Source organism: Oncorhynchus mykiss, chromosome 13 (assembly GCF_013265735.2).
Source record: "Oncorhynchus mykiss isolate Arlee chromosome 13, USDA_OmykA_1.1, whole genome shotgun sequence".
Lineage (NCBI taxonomy): Eukaryota > Metazoa > Chordata > Actinopteri > Salmoniformes > Salmonidae > Oncorhynchus > Oncorhynchus mykiss.
In genome coordinates, this window is record NC_048577.1 from 58,169,730 (window position 1) to 58,191,477 (window position 21,748).

Genomic DNA, 21,748 nt, shown 5'->3' on the forward strand with positions numbered 1-21,748 from the left:
GCAAACTGGTCAAATTAAGATCCAACATCTGTATTTTATCCTGTTTTCTACAGCAGTATTTGTGTTATAGGAGAGATTTATGTTGGTCTGTCCTCTGTTAAATAGTATTATTATGAGAAGAGAGGAGAAGCTGTTAAAATGACTGTGTTGAAAGGGAATGTCTTTCTGTCATCTACAGTTAGTCATGAGGAAATCCTTGTTAGGGTGTGGCACTACTTGTGTACTAAAATTGTTGGTGTGAGTTCATGAAAACATGATGAGATAGCACCGAGCTGGAGGAAATTGACTGGCCGTATTTACTCTGAGTAGGAGCCAACTCAGGGTAGAGTGCACAGGAGGTTGGTGGCACCTTAATTGGGGAGGATGGCTCGTGGTAATGGCTGGAGCGGAATGAGTGTAATGGTATAAAAATAAAATATCAAACACAAGGTTTCCATGTGTTGGATGCCATTCCATTCACTCCGTTCCAGACATTATTATGAGCCGTCCTCCTGTCAGCAGCCTCCACTGGTAGAGTTTAAACACTGACACACAACCTCATACACACTATGTTTACTGTATAGACTCAACTTAATATAGCTTGAATATACAGTTACAGTAAGCAATTTCATAATATTGAAAAACACAACCATACTAACAGCTTTACTGTACAATACAGATACACTACTTCAGAATGCAGATGTATTATTCACCACAATACAGATGCACTACTTCAGAATGCAGATGTATTATTCACTACAATACAGATACACTACTTCAGAATGCAGATGTATTATTCACTACAATACAGATACACTACTTCAGAATGCAGATGTATTATTCACTACAATACAGATACACTACTTCAGAATGCAGATGTATTATTCACTACAATACAGATGCACTACTTCAGAATGCAGATGTATTATTCACTACAATACAGATGCACTACTTCAGAATGCAGATGTATTATTCACTACAATACAGATGCACTACTTCAGAATGCAGATGTATTATTCACTACAATACAGATACACTACTTCAGAATGCAGATGTATTATTCACTACAATACAGATGCACTACTTCATCCATGTCCAAGTACACCATTTAGATAATGTGAAAGCTTTAGTAGGTTATCCAGAGGCTTTATCTAATCAATAAGAGGAGAGATAGAGGGACATAGGGAGGGAAACAGGGGGAGTCCACTGTCTCAAGGCAACATTTACAACATTACTCCTTCTTAATGGGTTTATACAGCAGCCAGATAACATATAGCTTGCCTCAATTTCCAAGCTTACTTATAAGCCGAGTGATGAACGAGACGTGGGAGTATTAACATATAGCAGGGTTTCTTTATCCTGATTCTGGGGCTCAACAGAGGTGCACATATTTGTTCTTGCCCATCACTAACACCACCTGATTCAGCCAGTAAAATGCTTGATATTAAGTTGATTTGTTTAAACAGGTGGGTTAGTAATGACCTTATAGTAGTACAGACTAATGAGCAGTGGTGGTTCTAGGTTGTATGGCTCCCTGGGCGAACCCCACCTTCAGGCTAGCCAATGTGCACCGGTTAGTCGGACTAATTTAAGGTAGTATGTACATGAATGTATAGTTTAAGTGACTATGCATATATGATAAAAAGAGAGTAGCAGCAGCTGAAAAGAGGAGATGGGGGGGACACAATGCAAATAGTCTGGGTAGCCATTTGATGATCTGTTCAGGAGTCTTATGGCTTGGGGGTAAAAGCTGTTGAGAAGCCTTTTAGTCCTAGACTGGCGCTCCGGTTCCGCTTGCCATGCGGAAGTAGAGAGAACAGTCTATGACTGGGGTGGCTGGGGTCTTTGACAATGTTTAGGGCCTTCCACTGACACCGCCTGGTGTAGAGGTCCTGGATGGCAGGCAGCTTAGCCCTAGTGATGTACTGGGCCGTACGCACTACCCTCTGTAGTGCCTTGCGGTCAGAGGCCGAGCAGGTGCCGTACCAGGCAGTGATGCAACCAGTCAAGATGCTCTCGATGTTGCAGCTGTAGAACCTTTTGAGGATCTGAGGACCCATGTCAAATCTTTTGAGTTTCCTGAGGGGGAATAGGGTTTGTTGTGCCCTCTTCACAGCTGTCTTGGTGTGTTTGGATCATTCTAATTTGTTGGTGATGTGGACACCAAGGAACATGAAGCTCTCAACCTGCTCCACTACAGCCCTGTCGATGAGAATGGGGGCGTGCTCGGTCCTCCTTTTCCTGTAGTCCACAATCATCTCCTTAGTCTTGGTTACGTTGAGGGATAGGTTGTTATTCTGGCACCACCTGGCCAGGTCTCTGACATCCTCCCTATGGGCGGTCTCATCGTTGTTGATGATCAGGCCTACCACTGTTACGTCGTCTACAAACTTAATGATGGTGTTGGAGTTGTGCCTGGGCATGCAGTTGTGGGTGAACAGGGAGTACAGGAGGGGACTGAGCACGCACCCCTGAGGGGCTCCAGTGTTGAGGATCAGTGTGGCAAATATGTTGCTACCTACTCTTACCACCTGGGGGTGGCCCGTCAGGAAGTCCAGGATCCAGTTGCAGAGGGAGATGTTTAATCCCAGGATCCTTAGCTTAGTGATGAGCTTTGAGGGTACTATGGTGTTGAACACTGAGCTGTAGTCAATTTAATAGATTTCTCACGTAGGTGTTCCTTTTGTCCAGGTGGGAAAGGGCAGTGTGAAGTGCAATAGAGATTGCATCATCTGTGGATCTGTTGGGTGGTATGCAAATTGGAGTGGGTCTATGGTTTCTGGGATGATGGTGTTGATGTGCGCAATTACCAGCCTTTCAATGCACTTCATGGCTACGGACATGAATGCTACGGGTCTGTAGTCATTTATGCAAGTTGCCTTAGTTTTCTTGGGCACAGGGACTATGGTGGTCTCCTTGAAACATGTTGGTATTACAGACTCAATCAGGGACATGTTGAAAATGTCAGTGAAGACACCTGCCAGTTGGTCAGCACATGCTCGGGGTACACGTCCTGGTAATTGTGAATGTTGACCTGCTTAAAGGACTTACTCACGTCGGCTACGGAGAGCGGGATCACACAGTCGTCCGGAACATCTGATGCTCTCATGCATGGCTCAGTGTTGCTTGCCTCGAAGCGAGCGTAGAAGTGATTTAGCTCGTCTGGTAGGCTCATGTCACTGCGCAGCTTGCGGCTGTGCTTCCCTTTGTAGTCTGTAATAGTTTGCAAGCCCTGCCACATAAGATGAGTATCGGAGCTGGTGTAATATGATTCAATCTTAGCCCTGTATTGGCACTTTGCCTGTTTGATGGTTCGTCTGAGGGCATGGCAGGATTTCTTATACGCTTCTTGTTAGAGTCCCGCACCTTAAAGCGGCAGCTCTACCCTTTAGCTCAGTGCTAATGTTGCCTGTAATCCATGGCTTTTGGTTGGGGTATGTACGTACGGTCACTTTGGGGATGACGTCCTCAATGCACTTATTGATAAAGCCAGTGACTGATGTGGTGTACTCGTTAATGCCATTGGAAGAATCCTGGAACATGTTCCAGTCTGTGATAGCAAAACAGTCCTATAGTTTAGCATCTGCTTCATCTGACCACTTTTTATAGACCGAGTCACTGGTGCTCCCTGCTTGATTTTTGCTTGTAAGCAGGAATCGGGGGGATAGAATTGTGGTCATATTTACCAAATGGAAGGTGAGGGAGAGCTTTGTACGTGTCTCTGTGTGTGGAGTACATGTGATCTAGAGTTATTTTCCCTCTGGTTGCACGTTTAACATGTTGATAGAAATGAGGTAAAAATGATTTAAGTTTTCCTGCATTAAAGTCCCCAGCCACCAGGAGTGCCGCCTCTGAGTGAGCAGTTTCCTGTTTGCTTATTTCCTTATACAGCTGACTGAGTGCAGTCTTAGTGCTGGCATCTGTCTGTGGTGGTAAATAAACAGCCACGAAAAGTATAGATGGCAAATAGTGTCTTACTGTGTCTTACAAATAGTGTGCTGTTCTATCTAGCCAGTGCAACGTATATCCCGCTAGCTGAATATCCATGTCATCATTCAGCCACGATTCCATGAATCATAAGATGATACAATTTTTTGATGTCTCGTTGGTAGGATATTGATGATCGTACCTCATCTAATTTATTGTCCAATGATTGTACGTTGGCAAGTAATATTGACGGTAGCGGAAGCTTTCCCACTCGCCTTCTGCGGATCCTTACGAGGCACCCTGCCCTGTGACCTCTGTACCTGCATCTCTTTCTCTTGCCAATAACGGGGATGTTGACCTTGTCGGGTGTTCGAAGAATGTCCTCTGAGTCCTGCTTGTTGACGAAAAAAAAATCTTTGTCTAATCCGAGGTGAGTGATCGCTGTCCTGATATCCAGAAGCTATTTTCTGCATTAAGATACGGTGACAGAACATTATGAACAAAATAAGTTACAAATAACGCAAAAAAAACCCACAGCGCAATTGGTTAGGTGCTCGTAAAACTGCTGCCATTTACTCTGTGCCATTTTTTTAGATGAGGGACAATGGTCGCTACTGTTTCTCTACATGCTTGAGTTAAGTCTCTTCTGGGACCCCTTTAACAACCCCAATGTGTTATTGTCTGAAGTGTTTCATTGGTTAGACCAGATAATAGGGAACTGGCTCACATTTCAGTTCCACAATTCAAGAACCCCAGTCTAGAAAAGTACAAGGGAAGTTTTTGTGAGATCTGTGACATTTATCACCACTCAACAACACCATAAGACTGTTTGTCCACTGAGCTAAAGCCTGGGCTTCAAAGACAGATGGTCATAGGATAGTCACACACTATTGAGAGATGAGGAAAAACATAGTTTTCCACTTCCTCCTTAGTATTCTACAGCAATTGACCCCATTGTTTCACATTCACTTTTTCTTTTAAGAAAAATTATAGAATAAGAGTTGTGTAGGAAAAGCTATAGGTAAACAAACGCATGTTTTTTGTGAGAAGTTGTCATGGCAACCCGCAGGAAGTGTGGTAGGAAGAAAAAGGAGATGGAAATAAGTATGGTAGGTATAGAAACTCTGACCAGGTGCTTAATACAACATAATAATATAATGCAACACAACAACATTGGCTGTAGTGACCATAACACTGTGACAATAACAAGGAAAGCCAAAGGTTGGGCCTAAAGTAAGCTCTAAGAGATCATACAAAATATTTTCTCAGGACTCTTTTGTTGAAGATGTTAAACATTTATGTTGATCTGATGCGTATGGGGAAGTGAATCCAGATGCAGAACTGGAAGTATTTGTAAAATGATTTATGCAAATTGTTGATGTGCAAGAAATCAACTGTGAGAACTGTAGAGCCCCCTGAATTGATGATGCATTGAAAAATTGTATGGTTCAAAGACGTGATTCTAAAGAGTTATAGGTTATTGGTTGACATACTGTCAATTGAGAAATGTTGTGACTAAGCCTAACAAAAATAATAAATGATATTACCAAACCAAGATAAATGACATAAAACACAATGGAAAAATACTTTGGAGTACCTAAACTGATAACATGTGCTGAAAACCCAATTCATCTCCATTGTTCATTGAAGTTGATGGGTCATTTACAACAAAACCTTTTGGTGTTGCCAATCATTTCAATGACTCACTAGTGAAGTGGAAAACCTCAGAAGGGAAATGACAACACTGAACAGGGAACTGTCATATTTTTGTATAAAATATCTAATAATGAAATAGAAGGGTTATTGTTTTGAATTTGGTCAAGTTAGTGTGGGAGAGGTGGAAAAACTATTGTTAACCATCACTAATGATAAACCACCAGGTGAAGACAATCTTGATGGGAAACTATTGAGAATGGTAGCAGACTGGATTGTCACCACTATTTGCTATATCTTTAACCAAAGCCTAAAGGAGTGCGTGTCCACAGGTGTGGAAGGAAGCTACCTGAATTCCATTTCCTAAAAATAGTAAAACACCCTTTGCTGGCTCTAACAGCCGCCCAATCAGTTTGCTGCCTGTTCTTAGTAAACTGATGGAGAGAATTGTGTTTAACCAAATACAATGCTGTTTTTCCAGAGTTAACTACTGATTTTCTTTATGTATATAGAGAAGGGCACTCAACTTGTACTGCACTGACTTAGGGGACAGGTGATTGGTTAAAATAGATTGATTATAATATAATAGTTGGAGCTGTAGTGTTAGATTTCAATGCAGCTTATCATGTTATTGATCATAAATTGGTATTGAAGAAACTCACTTGCTTTGGCTTTACATCACCTGCCATCACATTGTTGGAGAGTTATTTATCCAATAGAACCCAATGAAAACTTTTCTAACATCAGACATGTACAATGTGGCGTCCCTCTGGGCAGTTGCCTTGGGCCATCACTTTTCTCTATTTTTACCAATGAATTGCCACTGGTCTTACACAAAGCTAGAATGACTGTATATGGATGATTATACACTCTATATGTTAGCACCCAAAGCCAGGGAGCTCACTGAAAGTCTAAATAAGGAGTTAGTCAATATCAGAATGAGTGATTAATAATAAACTGTACTAGTTGTTAAGGCTCTGGTCTCATCTTGATTATTGTCCGGTAATATGGTCAAGTTCAGAAAAGACCTAGCAAAGCTATAGCTGGTTCAAAGCATAACAGCACGCCTTACCCTTAACTGCACACATACCTAACATCAACAAGATGCATTCCAGTCTTTCCTGGTTAAGGGGTGGATGAGAGATGAACTGCTTCTTAGTTTTTATTAGATTTTATTATTTTTTGTTCCTTAAATTAATCATCTAATCTCTGCTCAGGCAGTAGCAGTCATCCAGCGAGGCCATCTAAAGAAAGTTATGTGGTCCCAGTACAGTACTGTCTTTACTAATACTATTTAGCTACCCTGCCTATGTAGAGTGCCTTCCGAAAGTATTCAGTCCACTTTACCTTTTCCACATTTTGTTATGTTACAGCCTTATTCTAAAATTTATAAAATTGTTTTTTTTCTCATCAATCTACACATAATACTCCATCATGACAAAGCAAAAAGTTTTTTAATGTTTGATATTTTATTAAAAATAGAAAACTGAAATATCACATTTACATAAGTATTCAGACCCTTTACTCAGTACTTTGTTGAAGCACCTTTGGCAGCGATTACAGCATTGAGTCTTCTTGGGTATGACGCTATTTTTCTCTGCAGATCCTCTCAAGCTCTGTCAAGTTGGATGGGGAGCGTCACTGCACAGCTATTTTCAGGTATCTCCAGAGATGTTCGATCGGTTTGAAGTCTGGGCTCTGGCTGGGCCACTCAAGGACATTGAGACTTGTCCTGAAGCCACTCCTGCATTGTCTTGGCTGTGTGCTTAGGGTCATTGTTCTGTTGGAAGGTGAACCTTTTGTCAAAGTAGATAAGGTATACTTTTTCACAAACTGTCTCTGTCCCTGTCGTACATTCCTCATTGATGTGGTCTGTGTGCATCAAACCTAATTTAGCAGGCTTAAAAGAGTATCCTTCCAGAGATCCGTATACAATGACGATGCCATAACAATGAGAGTATTTTCCCCAAAGGCAGTAAGGCAGGTGAAAGGTTTAGGTCCAAAATAAGCCCATAGAAACGCACTTGGTTCATCTCTTCCTCTCTGATCTGTCTTTGAGCTAAAATAAAAACTGGCGCAATGGATTATGATCATTGCAGTTAATTACCACATTTCTGCACTGTATTTCTTTGAATATTTGCTTAATAAAAACTCCCTTCAGCCCAGCATCCCACATGATTCTTAACTTGATTTCTCTCATTAATTATTTAATTTCTCTCTAGAGAAATGACGTGTTCGGCTCACAAAAAAAAGAAGAACTAAATTGAACCAACTTCGGTCAATTAGTTGTTTAATAACTAATTATTAGTTATTAAAAAATAAAATGTTGGTTAATCACTCAGCCAACCTACAGGACATGCCGCCAGGGGTCTCTTCACAGTCCCAAAGTCCAACATGAATTCACGGCAACGCACAGTATTATACAGAGCCATAATCGATCCATCTCCAATTACTAAAGCAAAAAGCTAAATACCTTTTTAAAAACAGATTAAAAAACATATGGAACGGCAGGGACTGTATGTGGACACGCACACAAACACATGCACACACAGACGCACTCTAACACACACAACATTTTTTAGTTGCATTGTTCGTATTATGCTTTAGTTGTTTGTATATCATTGTATTTTAAATTTGCATCACTGTCCTTGTCAAACCAATACATTTTACCACCAACTTTAGCATCCCGCCGACTTTATCATCCCTCCAACTTTGTTTCACCTTTTCTCTATGTCTGAAAGGTGTAGCCGGTATCAAAGCCTTTTATTTCCGCGAACTGGCCTAGTCATGATTGTGGTAAAGTTCTGCCTATGGCTTAGTATGAAATGAAGCCGTAATGCTGAGGCGGCATTGGCATGCACTACACTCTTAATAACCTCTTGAGACTAGGGGGCAGTATTTTGATGTTTGGATGAAAAACGTACCCAAATGAAACTGCGTATTTGTCAGGCCCAGAAGCTAGAATATGCATATAATTGGCAGATAAAACACTCTAAAGTTTCCAAAACAGTCAAAATATTGTCTGTGAGTATAACAGAACTGATATTGCAGGCGAAAACCTGAGGAAAATCCAACTAGGAAGTGCTGTTATTTTGAAACCTCTCTGTTCCATTGCATGCCTTCCCTCCATTTAAAGGGATATCAACCAGATTCCTTTGCCTATGGATTCCACATGGTGTGAACAATCTTTAGACATAGTTTCAGGCTTTCTTTCTGAAAAATTAGAGAGAATGATCACATTGCGTCAGTGCATAGCTGGGTGTCCCCAGAGTTTTGCATGCACCAACAGCTTGGAGCAGACCTTTTCTCTCTCTCCTATTGAAAAAGCTAAAGTCCGGTTGAAATATTATCGATTATTTATTGTAAAAACAACCTGAGGATTGATTATAAAAAAACGTTTGACATGTTTCTACGAACTTTACGGATACTATTTGGAATTTTCGTCTGCCCGTCGTGACCTGCACGAGCCTGTGGATTACTGAACAAAACGCGCCAATCAAATGGAGGTTTTTGGCTATAAAAAATAATCTTTATAGAACAAAACTAACATTTATTGTGTAACTGGGAGTCTCGTGAGTGCAAACATCCGAAGATCATCGGATGATCTTAAGCGATTAATTTGATTGGTCAAGAAAGTCAGAAAAGCAATCTACTTTGCTGTTTAATGTTTTGTCTGCTGAGAGAGCTGTCCTAACATAAACGCTTGGATAGCTTTCGCTGTAAAGGTTTTTTGAAATCTTACACGCCAGGTGGATTAACAAGCTAAGCTGTGTTTTGGTATATTGCACTTGTGATTTCATGAAAATTAAATTTGGCGCTCTGCCAATCAGCGGATATTGACAAATGATCCCGCTAAAGGGATGGGTGTGCCAAGATTTTTAAGGTCTTGATGGTTGCTAGGCAGTGGTCATTACTACTATCTTCCTTTCTGAACTTTGCGAGGCATGTCACTTCATCCATCTTCGCAAAGCCCACCACCATATGCACTTTTTCTTAATAACCACAACTGGATGGATCCATAAAGAATTACTTTGGGAATGAATATCACTGAATGACCAAAATATCTGAATAAAAGTAGGCTAATTCAATTGAAGGCATCAAATTGTTGCTTACTGAAACTCCCAAAGTCATCCAATTGTTATAATACATTTTATTGAAGCAATAGCCTGCTGCCTGTGGTCAACTTCAGTGCCGTTTCGGGCTGCTCTGAGACGAGTGGGGACTGGTCTTAATAATTCAATTAATGTCAGATTTATTTTCTTTTCACTGAGGCTCCGTTTGGATATTGGTTATAGGCCACAGCTAGGTTGTGGAAATGTTAGCTACGTTGAGGTGAGTGCTGCTCATGATCATCTTGTCAAGTTGGCTCATTTATTGCCCATGATCAGAACATTTTGCCAACATGCGAATGTAGCTTAATAAATCGATTATTTTCCTCTTTAGTCGCTTAGTAGCCTAGACCTACTACTGACACAAAACCTTTGACTTGTCTTCATCAATGTGATTTTGTTTCACTGAATCTCTGTGTGTATATTTGGTTAATTCTCTGGCTGGGCAAATAAGTGAAGGTGGTATAGCTTATCTATTTGTTTTCTCATCTATCTGATCTTTAATTACTTGTTACTTTTATTCCTTATTCTTATCTGTATTTTTTAAAACTGTATTGTTGGTTAGGGGCTCGTAAGTAAGCATTTCACTGTAAGGTTGTATTCGGCGCATGTGACTAATACTATTTGATTTGATTATCACTGATCAGAACCATTTGTCATGCAATAATGTAGCCTAAATTAAGTGCATGATTTTGCTCCAAAATCTGCAGAGGTTGAAAAAGAGATGAAATGTGGATTTTAGACAGTGGTTCCACATGTTCCTGTGATGGAAAAATATTATTTGTATTTTATTCCGTTATATTCCATTATATTCTTAGCCTACCATAACATATATAGTTGTTGACAGTGGTCAGGGTAAGTGTGTTTAACAAACAAAATACCTTTTGATTTCATGTAGCCTATAGGCTCAAAATAAATCATTTTTATTAGTCTTATAATGTTTCATAGGACTTCTTAAAAACATTGTCAGATTTATTTTATTTACTTTTTACCCCTTTTCTCCCCGATTTCGTGGTATCCAATTGGTAGTTACAGTATTTTCTCATCTCTGCAACTCTCGTACAGACTCGGGAGAGGCGAAGGTCGAGAGCCGTGCGTCCTCCGAAACAGTACCCAACCAAGCCGCACTGCTTCTTCACACAATGCCCTCTTAACCAGGAGTCACTAGTGCGCAAAGGGATAAGGACATCCCTGCCAGTCAAACCCTCCCCTAACCCAGACGACGGCGGGCCAATTGTACGCCACCCCATGGGTCTCCCGGTCTCAGCCGGCTGCGACAGAGCCTGGTCTCAAACCCAGAATCTCTAGTGGCACAGCTAGCACTGCGATGCAGTGCCTTAGACCACTGCACCACTCAGGAGGCCCAGACATATTTATTTTCAGGCAACATACCATGAAGTCTTTCTGTAGGGTATCAGTGTGTCAGTGTGTTTTTTTACTATTCATGTTTTTGTTTTATTGTGGACCCCCAGGAAGAGTAGCTGATACTTCTGCAAAAGCTAATGGGGATACAAATAAATAAACACAACCAACAGTTTCCCTCATTGCAGGTGGAGATCAGTCGAGATGGAGAAAGGTTATCCCGGGGATGGTACTTCTGCCCCTCACCCAGAACCTCCCATGAACTATGGGGGGATAGCCACGGGCCAGGGCCCCCAGCCAGGCTTGTACCCCCAGCCCCCAGGCGGATATCCTGCCTCCCCTGGTCCTCCACAACCAGGGTTCCAGCCTGGTCCCTACCAGGGAGGTGAGTGTCTACTGGTTCATATTGTACTTCAGAAGGCTGGATTTACTGTATATTCTGCATGTGAGAACCAAGCATTTTCACATGAGTTTTTGCAACAAAAAATACCTCTAGCTTAGAATGTTTGTTTCTATATTTTTTCTTTGCCATTATCAACTCCATCTTAAAGACGACAGGACACACAACAAACTCTTTTAAAATACACATTTGGGTCTATGGAGATGAATTGAACGTTCTCTGCCCCTTGTGGCAACCACTGTAGATATGATACAATCAGCCCAAGCCAAGTAAGAACACACAACAACAACAAACAGCTTGATTGGCGGTTGTCTGTATGTCTGTCTGTCCTGCTCTTTGGCTACACTGGTGGAGAATGGAGGCATTGGAAAGTACCCTATTTCTTCAGTTCTCCCAAACCATTCGAGCACAATATAAAGTATGAACATACTGTTTAAAAAGTTCTGTGTTCTTTCTCCTCCTTTGAATCATATTGATTGTGTTTTGGATTACAGCACAGAAAACACTTACATCCTTCAAGTACTATTTTGTAACACCACTTTGGAAACACTCCCCTTCAATGTCAATAATGTGTGGTGCCAGATATGTGTGGAAAAACAGGCAAACACCTACGCACACAATAAACCCTGACCATTATATTTAGCTATGCACATTCTAGTCATTTATCACAGTACATGCTCTTATCCAGACATATGTAAACAAGCTCTTATCAAGGGAAGAACATGGGGTGGAACCCATTGGAACTGGAAATGGGGTGGAACCCATTGGAACTGGAAATGGGGTGGAACCCATTGGAACTGGAAATGGGGTGGAACCCATTTGGAACTGGAAATGGGGTGGAACCCATTTGGAACTGGAAATGGGGTGGAACCCATTTGGAACTGGAAATGGGGTGGAACCCATTTGGAACTGGAAATGGGGTGGAACCCATTTGGAACTGGAAATGGGGTGGAACCCATTTGGAACTGGAAATGGGGTGGAACCCATTTGGAACTGGAAATGGGGTGGAACCCATTTGGAACTGGAAATGGGGTGGAACCCATTTGGAACTGGAAATGGGGTGGAACCCATTTGGAACTGGAAATGGGGTGGAACCCATTTGGAACTGGAAATGGGGTGGAACCCATTTGGAACTGGAAATGGGGTGGAACCCATTTGGAACTGGAAATGAATTTCACTGGGGGTGAATTTTGTTGATGATATGGTGCAATTATCTGAATCAGTTTGCCCCCAGGCCCCCCTTTGTGGGTTAACCCAGTTAAAATGATAGTTCAGAAATGTTACATATTTAGAATAAAAAAAATTCCTTACCTTGAAAGGCGTCTGAGCGAGCAACCTTCAACAACAGACTGCTTTCGAGGTCAGAAAACTATCTACATAAAACTGTGAAACTCCCTTAAATGTAAAACTCCCTTTAATCAAGTCCATTTCCACCACTAGGTACAATCTTATTCCACAGTACGTGGTGGTATAGTAATAACACGTTCATTGCATTGTGACCACATTGTGATTGGGATCTTACTCTCCTATTCAAGGTCCCCAAGCAGGTGTGTACACACCTCCACCACAGTACACCTCTGGACCAGGTGGACCGGTGCCAGTTGGTGAGTTGATACTTCCACTTCCACCACACACAGAGTGATGTACAGCTAACCTTGTGGGGACACAAAATTCAGTCCCATTAAAAATCCTATTTTCCCTAACCCCTAACCTTAACTCTAACCCCTAACCCTAACCCCAAACGTAACCCTAGCTATTAACCCTGACCCTAAAACTAACCCTAGCGCCTAACCCTAAACCTAATTCTTACCCTAACACTAATTCTAACAGGACTAACAAAATGTCCCCAGTTGGTCACATTTTGGTTTGTTTACTATACTTGTGGGGACTACACACACACACACACACCCACACAACATAATCAAAGGAGTCAATGCAAGCTAAATAAGGAACTTACTCGAAGAGTAACCCAAATGCATGAGATTACATGTTTGAACACAACTTGTGACCTCAACTTGTGACCTGAATATAATTATTGCCCCGGAATTGACCCAAACTGCCCCCTCCAACAATAGCTGTACATAGTTCAGACTGAAACAGTATCGTTTTGTCCGGTTGCCCGGCACAGCGCATTCAGAAGAAAATGTGAACATATTCAGTTATATAATGTCTCAGTCAGAGCTACTCTGAGAAACCAGAGGATTTGAAGTTAAATGAGGTCTCAGTCAGAGCTACTCCAGGAAACCAGGGGATATGAAGTTACATAATGTCTCAGTCAGAGCTACTCCAGGAAACCAGGGGATATGATGTTACATAATGTCTCAGTCAGAGCTACTCTGGGAAACCAGGGGATATGAAGTTACATAATGTCTCAGTCAGAGCTACTCTGAGAAACCAGGGGATATGAAGTTACATAATGTCTGTCAGAGCTACTCTGAGAAACCAGGGGATATGAAGTTATATAATGTCTCAGTCAGAGCTACTCCAGGAAACGAGGGGATATGAAGTTACATAATGTCTCAGTCAGAGCTACTCTGAGAAACCAGGGGATATGAAGTTACATAATGTCTCAGTCAGAGCTACTCTGAGAAACCAGGGGATATGAAGTTACATAATGTCTCAGACAGAGCTACTCTGAGAAACCAGGGGATATGAAGTTACATGTCTCAGTCAGAGCTACTCTGAGAAACCAGGGGATATGAAGTTACATAATGTCTGTAAGAGCTAGTCTGAGAAACCAGGGGATATGAAGTTACATAATGTCTCAGTCAGAGCTACTCTGAGAAACCAGGGGGTATGAAGTTACATAATGTCTCAGTCAGAGCTACACTGAGAAACCAGGGGATATGAAGTTACATAATGTCTCAGTCAGAGCTACACTGAGAAACCAGGGGATATGAAGTTACATAATGTCTCAGTCAGAGCTGCTCTGAGAAACCAGGGGATATGAAGTTACATAATGTCTGTCAGAGCTAGTCTGAGAAACCAGGGGATATAAAGTTACATAATGTCTGTCAGAGCTACTCTGAGAAACCAGGGGATATGAAGTTACATAATGTCTGTCAGAGCTACTCTGAGAAACCAGGGGATATGAAGTTACATAATGTCTCAGTCAGAGCTACTCCAGGAAACCAGGGGATATGAAGTTACATAATGTCTCAGTCAGAGCTACTCTGGGAAACCAGGGGATATGAAGTTACATAATGTCTGTCAGAGCTAGTCTGAGAAACCAGGGGATATGAAGTTACATAATGTCTCAGTCAGAGCTACTCTGAGAAACCAGGGGATATGAAGTTATATAATGTCTCAGTCAGAGCTGCTCTGAGAAACCAGGGGATATGAAGTTAAATAATGTCTCAGTCAGAGCTGCTCTGAGAAACCAGGGGATATGAAGTTACATAATGTCTCAGACAGAGCTACTCTGAGAAACCAGGGGATATGAAGTTACATAATGTCTCAGTCAGAGCTACTCTGAGAAACCAGGGGATATGAAGTTACACAATGTCTCAGTCAGAGCTACTCTGGGAAACCAGGGGATATGAAGTTAAATAATGTCTCAGTCAGAGCTACTCTGAGAAACCAGGGGATATGAAGTTACATAATGTCTCAGTCAGAGCTACTCCAGGAAACCAGGGGATATGAAGTTACATAATGTCTCAGTCAGAGCTACTCTGGGAAACCAGGGGATATGAAGTTACATAATGTCTGTCAGAGCTACTCTGAGAAACCAGGGGATATGAAGTTACATAATGTCTGTCAGAGCTACTCTGAGAAACCAGGGGATATGAAGTTAAATAATGTCTCAGTCAGCTACTCTGGGAAACCAGGGGATATGAAGTTACATAATGTCTCAGTCAGAGCTACTCTGAGAAACCAGGGGATATGAAGTTACATAATGTCTCAGTCAGAGCTACTCCAGGAAACCAGGGGATATGAAGTTACATAATGTCTCAGTCAGAGCTACTCTGGGAAACCAGGGGATATGAAGTTACATAATGTCTGTCAGAGCTACTCTGAGAAACCAGGGGATATGAAGTTACATAATGTCTGTCAGAGCTACTCTGAGAAACCAGGGGATATGAAGTTAAATAATGTCTCAGTCACTCTACCCATTGGAACTGGAAATGGGGTGGAACCCATTTGGAACTGGAAATGGGGTGGAACCCATTTGGAACTGGAAATGGGGTGGAACCCATTTGGAACTGGAAATGGGGTGGAACCCATTTGGAACTGGAAATGGGGTGGAACCCATTTGGAACTGGAAATGGGGTGGAACCCATTTGGAACTGGAAATGGGGTGGAACCCATTTGGAACTGGAAATGGGGTGGAACCCATTTGGAACTGGAAATGGGGTGGAACCCATTTGGAACTGGAAATGGGGTGGAACCCATTTGGAACTGGAAATGGGGTGGAACCCATTTGGAACTGGAAATGGGGTGGAACCCATTTGGAACTGGAAATGAATTTCACTGGGGGTGAATTTTGTTGATGATATGGTGCAATTATCTGAATCAGTTTGCCCCCAGGCCCCCCTTTGTGGGTTAACCCAGTTAAAATGATAGTTCAGAAATGTTACATATTTAGAATAAAAAAAATTCCTTACCTTGAAAGGCGTCTGAGCGAGCAACCTTCAACAACAGACTGCTTTCGAGGTCAGAAAACTATCTACATAAAACTGTGAAACTCCCTTAAATGTAAAACTCCCTTTAATCAAGTCCATTTCCACCACTAGGTACAATCTTATTCCACAGTACGTGGTGGTATAGTAATAACACGTTCATTGCATTGTGACCACATTGTGATTGGGATCTTACTCTCCTATTCAAGGTCCCCAAGCAGGTGTGTACACACCTCCACCACAGTACACCTCTGGACCAGGTGGACCGGTGCCAGTTGGTGAGTTGATACTTCCACTTCCACCACACACAGAGTGATGTACAGCTAACCTTGTGGGGACACAAAATTCAGTCCCATTAAAAATCCTATTTTCCCTAACCCCTAACCTTAACTCTAACCCCTAACCCTAACCCCAAACGTAACCCTAGCTATTAACCCTGACCCTAAAACTAACCCTAGCGCCTAACCCTAAACCTAATTCTTACCCTAACACTAATTCTAACAGGACTAACAAAATGTCCCCAGTTGGTCACATTTTGGTTTGTTTACTATACTTGTGGGGACTACACACACACACACACCCACACAACATAATCAAAGGAGTCAATGCAAGCTAAATAAGGAACTTACTCGAAGAGTAACCCAAATGCATGAGATTACATGTTTGAACACAACTTGTGACCTCAACTTGTGACCTGAATATAATTATTGCCCCGGAATTGACCCAAACTGCCCCCTCCAACAATAGCTGTACATAGTTCAGACTGAAACAGTATCGTTTTGTCCGGTTGCCCGGCACAGCGCATTCAGAAGAAAATGTGAACATATTCAGTTATATAATGTCTCAGTCAGAGCTACTCTGAGAAACCAGAGGATTTGAAGTTAAATGAGGTCAAAGTCAGAGCTACTCCAGGAAACCAGGGGATATGAAGTTACATAATGTCTCAGTCAGAGCTACTCCAGGAAACCAGGGGATATGATGTTACATAATGTCTCAGTCAGAGCTACTCTGGGAAACCAGGGGATATGAAGTTACATAATGTCTCAGTCAGAGCTACTCTGAGAAACCAGGGGATATGAAGTTACATAATGTCTGTCAGAGCTACTCTGAGAAACCAGGGGATATGAAGTTATATAATGTCTCAGTCAGAGCTACTCCAGGAAACGAGGGGATATGAAGTTACATAATGTCTCAGTCAGAGCTACTCTGAGAAACCAGGGGATATGAAGTTACATAATGTCTCAGTCAGAGCTACTCTGGGAAACTAGGGGATTTGAAGTTAAATGAGGTCTCAGTCAGAGCTACTCTGAGAAACCAGGGGATATGAAGTTACAATGTCTCAGTCAGTGCTACTCTGGGAAACCAGGGGATATGAAGTTAAATAATGTCTGTCAGAGCTACTCTGAGAAACCAGGGGATTTGAAGTTAAATAATGTCTCAGTCAGAGCTACTCTGAGAAACCAGGGGATATGAAGTTACATAATGTCTCAGTCAGAGCTACTCTGAGAAACCAGGGGATATGAAGTTACATAATGTCTCAGTCAGAGCTACTCTGAGAAACCAGGGGATATGAAGTTACATAATGTCTCAGTCAGAGCTACTCTGAGAAACCAGGGGATATGAAGTTACATAATGTCTCAGTCAGAGCTACTCTGAGAAACCAGGGGATATGAAGTTAAATAATGTCTGTCAGAGCTACTCTGAGAAACCAGGGGATATGAAGTTACATAATGTCTCAGTCAGAGCTACTCTGAGAAACCAGGGGATATGAAGTTACATAATGTCTCAGTCAGAGCTACTCTGGGAAACCAGGGGATATGAAGTGACATAATGTCTCAGTCAGACCTACTCCAGGAAACCAGGGGATATGAAGTTACATAATGTCTCAGTCAGAGCTACTCTGAGAAACCAGGGGATATGAAGTTAAATAATGTATCAGTCAGAGCTACTCCAGGAAACCAGGGGATATGAAGTTACATAATGTCTCAGTCAGAGCTACTCTGGGAAACCAGGGGATATGAAGTTACATAATGTCTCAGTCAGAGCTACTCTGAGAAACCAGGGGATTTGAAGTTAAATAATGTCTCATTCAGAGCTACTCCAGGAAACCAGGGGATATGAAGTTACATAATGTCTCAGTCAGAGCTACTCTGAGAAACCAGGGGATATGAAGTTACATAATGTCTCATTCAGAGCTACTCCAGGAAACCAGGGGATATGAAGTTACATAATGTCTCAGTCAGAGCTACTCTGGGAAACCAGGGGATATGAAGTTACATAATGTCTCAGTCAGAGCTGCTCTGAGAAACCAGGGGATTTGAAGTTACATAATGTCTCAGTCAGAGCTGCTCTGAGAAACCAGGGGATATGAAGTTACATAATGTCTGTCAGAGCTACTCTGAGAAACCAGGGGATATGAAGTTATATAATGTCTCAGTCAGAGCTACTCTGAGAAACCAGGGGATATGAAGTTACATAATGTCTCAGACAGAGCTACTCTGAGAAACCAGGGGATATGAAGTTACATGTCTCAGTCAGAGCTACTCTGAGAAACCAGGGGATATGAAGTTACATAATGTCTGTAAGAGCTAGTCTGAGAAACCAGGGGATATGAAGTTACATAATGTCTCAGTCAGAGCTACTCTGAGAAACCAGGGGGTATGAAGTTACATAATGTCTCAGTCAGAGCTACACTGAGAAACCAGGGGATATGAAGTTACATAATGTCTCAGTCAGAGCTGCTCTGAGAAACCAGGGGATATGAAGTTACATAATGTCTGTCAGAGCTAGTCTGAGAAACCAGGGGATATAAAGTTACATAATGTCTGTCAGAGCTACTCTGAGAAACCAGGGGATATGAAGTTACATAATGTCTGTCAGAGCTACTCTGAGAAACCAGGGGATATGAAGTTACATAATGTCTCAGTCAGAGCTACTCCAGGAAACCAGGGGATATGAAGTTACATAATGTCTCAGTCAGAGCTACTCTGGGAAACCAGGGGATATGAAGTTACATAATGTCTGTCAGAGCTAGTCTGAGAAACCAGGGGATATGAAGTTACATAATGTCTCAGTCAGAGCTACTCTGAGAAACCAGGGGATATGAAGTTATATAATGTCTCAGTCAGAGCTGCTCTGAGAAACCAGGGGATATGAAGTTAAATAATGTCTCAGTCAGAGCTGCTCTGAGAAACCAGGGGATATGAAGTTACATAATGTCTCAGACAGAGCTACTCTGAGAAACCAGGGGATATGAAGTTACATAATGTCTCAGTCAGAGCTACTCTGAGAAACCAGGGGATATGAAGTTACACAATGTCTCAGTCAGAGCTACTCTGGGAAACCAGGGGATATGAAGTTAAATAATGTCTCAGTCAGAGCTACTCTGAGAAACCAGGGGATATGAAGTTACATAATGTCTCAGTCAGAGCTACTCCAGGAAACCAGGGGATATGAAGTTACATAATGTCTCAGTCAGAGCTACTCTGGGAAACCAGGGGATATGAAGTTACATAATGTCTGTCAGAGCTACTCTGAGAAACCAGGGGATATGAAGTTACATAATGTCTGTCAGAGCTACTCTGAGAAACCAGGGGATATGAAGTTAAATAATGTCTCAGTCAGCTACTCTGGGAAACCAGGGGATATGAAGTTACATAATGTCTCAGTCAGAGCTACTCTGAGAAACCAGGGGATATGAAGTTACATAATGTCTCAGTCAGAGCTACTCCAGGAAACCAGGGGATATGAAGTTACATAATGTCTCAGTCAGAGCTACTCTGGGAAACCAGGGGATATGAAGTTACATAATGTCTGTCAGAGCTACTCTGAGAAACCAGGGGATATGAAGTTACATAATGTCTGTCAGAGCTACTCTGAGAAACCAGGGGATATGAAGTTAAATAATGTCTCAGTCAGCTACTCTGGGAAACCAGGGGATATGAAGTTACATAATGTCTCAGTCAGAGCTACTCTGAGAAACCAGGGGATTTGAAGTTACATAATGTCTCAGTCAGAGCTACTCTGGGAAACCAGGGGATATGAAGTTACATAATGTCTGTCAGAGCTACTCTGAGAAACCAGGGGGTATGAAGTTACATAATGTCTCAGTCAGAGCTACACTGAGAAACCAGGGGATATGAAGTTACATAATGTCTCAGTCAGAGCTGCTCTGAGAAACCAGGGGATATGAAGTTACATAATGTCTGTCAGAGCTAGTCTGAGAAACCAGGGGATATAAAGTTACATAATGTCTGTCAGAGCTACTCTGAGAAACCAGGGGATATGAAGTTACATAATGTCTGTCAGAGCTACTCTGAGAAACCAGGGGATATGAAGTTACATAATGTCTCAGTCAGAGCTACTCCAGGAAACCAGGGGATATGAAGTTACATAATGTCTCAGTCAGAGCTACTCTGGGAAACCAGGGGATATGAAGTTACATAATGTCTGTCAGAGCTAGTCTGAGAAACCAGGGGATATGAAGTTACATAATGTCTCAGTCAGAGCTACTCTGAGAAACCAGGGGATATGAAGTTATATAATGTCTCAGTCAGAGCTGCTCTGAGAAACCAGGGGATATGAAGTTAAATAATGTCTCAGTCAGAGCTGCTCTGAGAAACCAGGGGATATGAAGTTACATAATGTCTCAGACAGAGCTACTCTGAGAAACCAGGGGATATGAAGTTACATAATGTCTCAGTCAGAGCTACTCTGAGAAACCAGGGGATATGAAGTTACACAATGTCTCAGTCAGAGCTACTCTGGGAAACCAGGGGATATGAAGTTAAATAATGTCTCAGTCAGAGCTACTCTGAGAAACCAGGGGATATGAAGTTACATAATGTCTCAGTCAGAGCTACTCCAGGAAACCAGGGGATATGAAGTTACATAATGTCTCAGTCAGAGCTACTCTGGGAAACCAGGGGATATGAAGTTACATAATGTCTGTCAGAGCTACTCTGAGAAACCAGGGGATATGAAGTTACATAATGTCTGTCAGAGCTACTCTGAGAAACCAGGGGATATGAAGTTAAATAATGTCTCAGTCAGCTACTCTGGGAAACCAGGGGATATGAAGTTACATAATGTCTCAGTCAGAGCTACTCTGAGAAACCAGGGGATATGAAGTTACAATGTCTCAGTCAGAGCTACTCTGGGAAACCAGGGGATATGAAGTTACATAATGTCTGTCAGAGCTACTCTGAGAAACCAGGGGATATGAAGTTACATAATGTCTGTCAGAGCTACTCTGAGAAACCAGGGGATATGAAGTTAAATAATGTCTCAGTCAGCTACTCTGGGAAACCAGGGGATATGAAGTTACATAATGTCTCAGTCAGAGCTACTCTGAGAAACCAGGGGATTTGAAGTTACATAATGTCTCAGTCAGAGCTACTCTGGGAAACCAGGGGATATGAAGTTACATAATGTCTGTCAGAGCTACTCTGAGAAACCAGGGGATATGAAGTTATATAATGTCTCAGTCAGAGCTACTCTGGGAAACCAGGGGATATGAAGTTACATAATGTCTCAGTCAGAGCTACTCTGGGAAACCAGGGGATATGAAGTTACATAATGTCTGTCAGAGCTACTCTGAGAAACCAGGGGATATGAAGTTACATAATGTCTGTCAGAGCTACTCTGAGAAACCAGGGGATATGAAGTTAAATAATGTCTCAGTCAGCTACTCTGGGAAA

At 41.9% G+C, this 21,748-nt stretch overlaps 1 protein-coding gene across 9 annotated transcripts in view; it reads left to right on the forward strand.

Annotated features, from left to right (window-relative positions):
• Positions 1 to 21,748, forward strand: part of LOC110486938 (lipopolysaccharide-induced tumor necrosis factor-alpha factor homolog) — a 64,195-nt gene that overhangs the window by 38,445 nt on the left and 4,002 nt on the right. For 7 of the 9 annotated variants that reach the window (XM_036941691.1, XM_036941688.1, XM_036941692.1 and 4 more), the window contains 2 exons: positions 11,219 to 11,415; positions 12,966 to 13,034. In XM_036941691.1, coding sequence (XP_036797586.1) covers positions 11,235 to 11,415; positions 12,966 to 13,034 — 250 coding nt within the window. In that variant the 5' untranslated portion in view covers positions 11,219 to 11,234. Of the gene's footprint in view, positions 1 to 11,203; positions 11,416 to 12,965; positions 13,035 to 16,258; positions 16,328 to 21,748 lie in introns of all 9 variants that reach the window. The other 2 variants (XM_036941693.1, XM_036941690.1) reach the window with 2 other exon arrangements.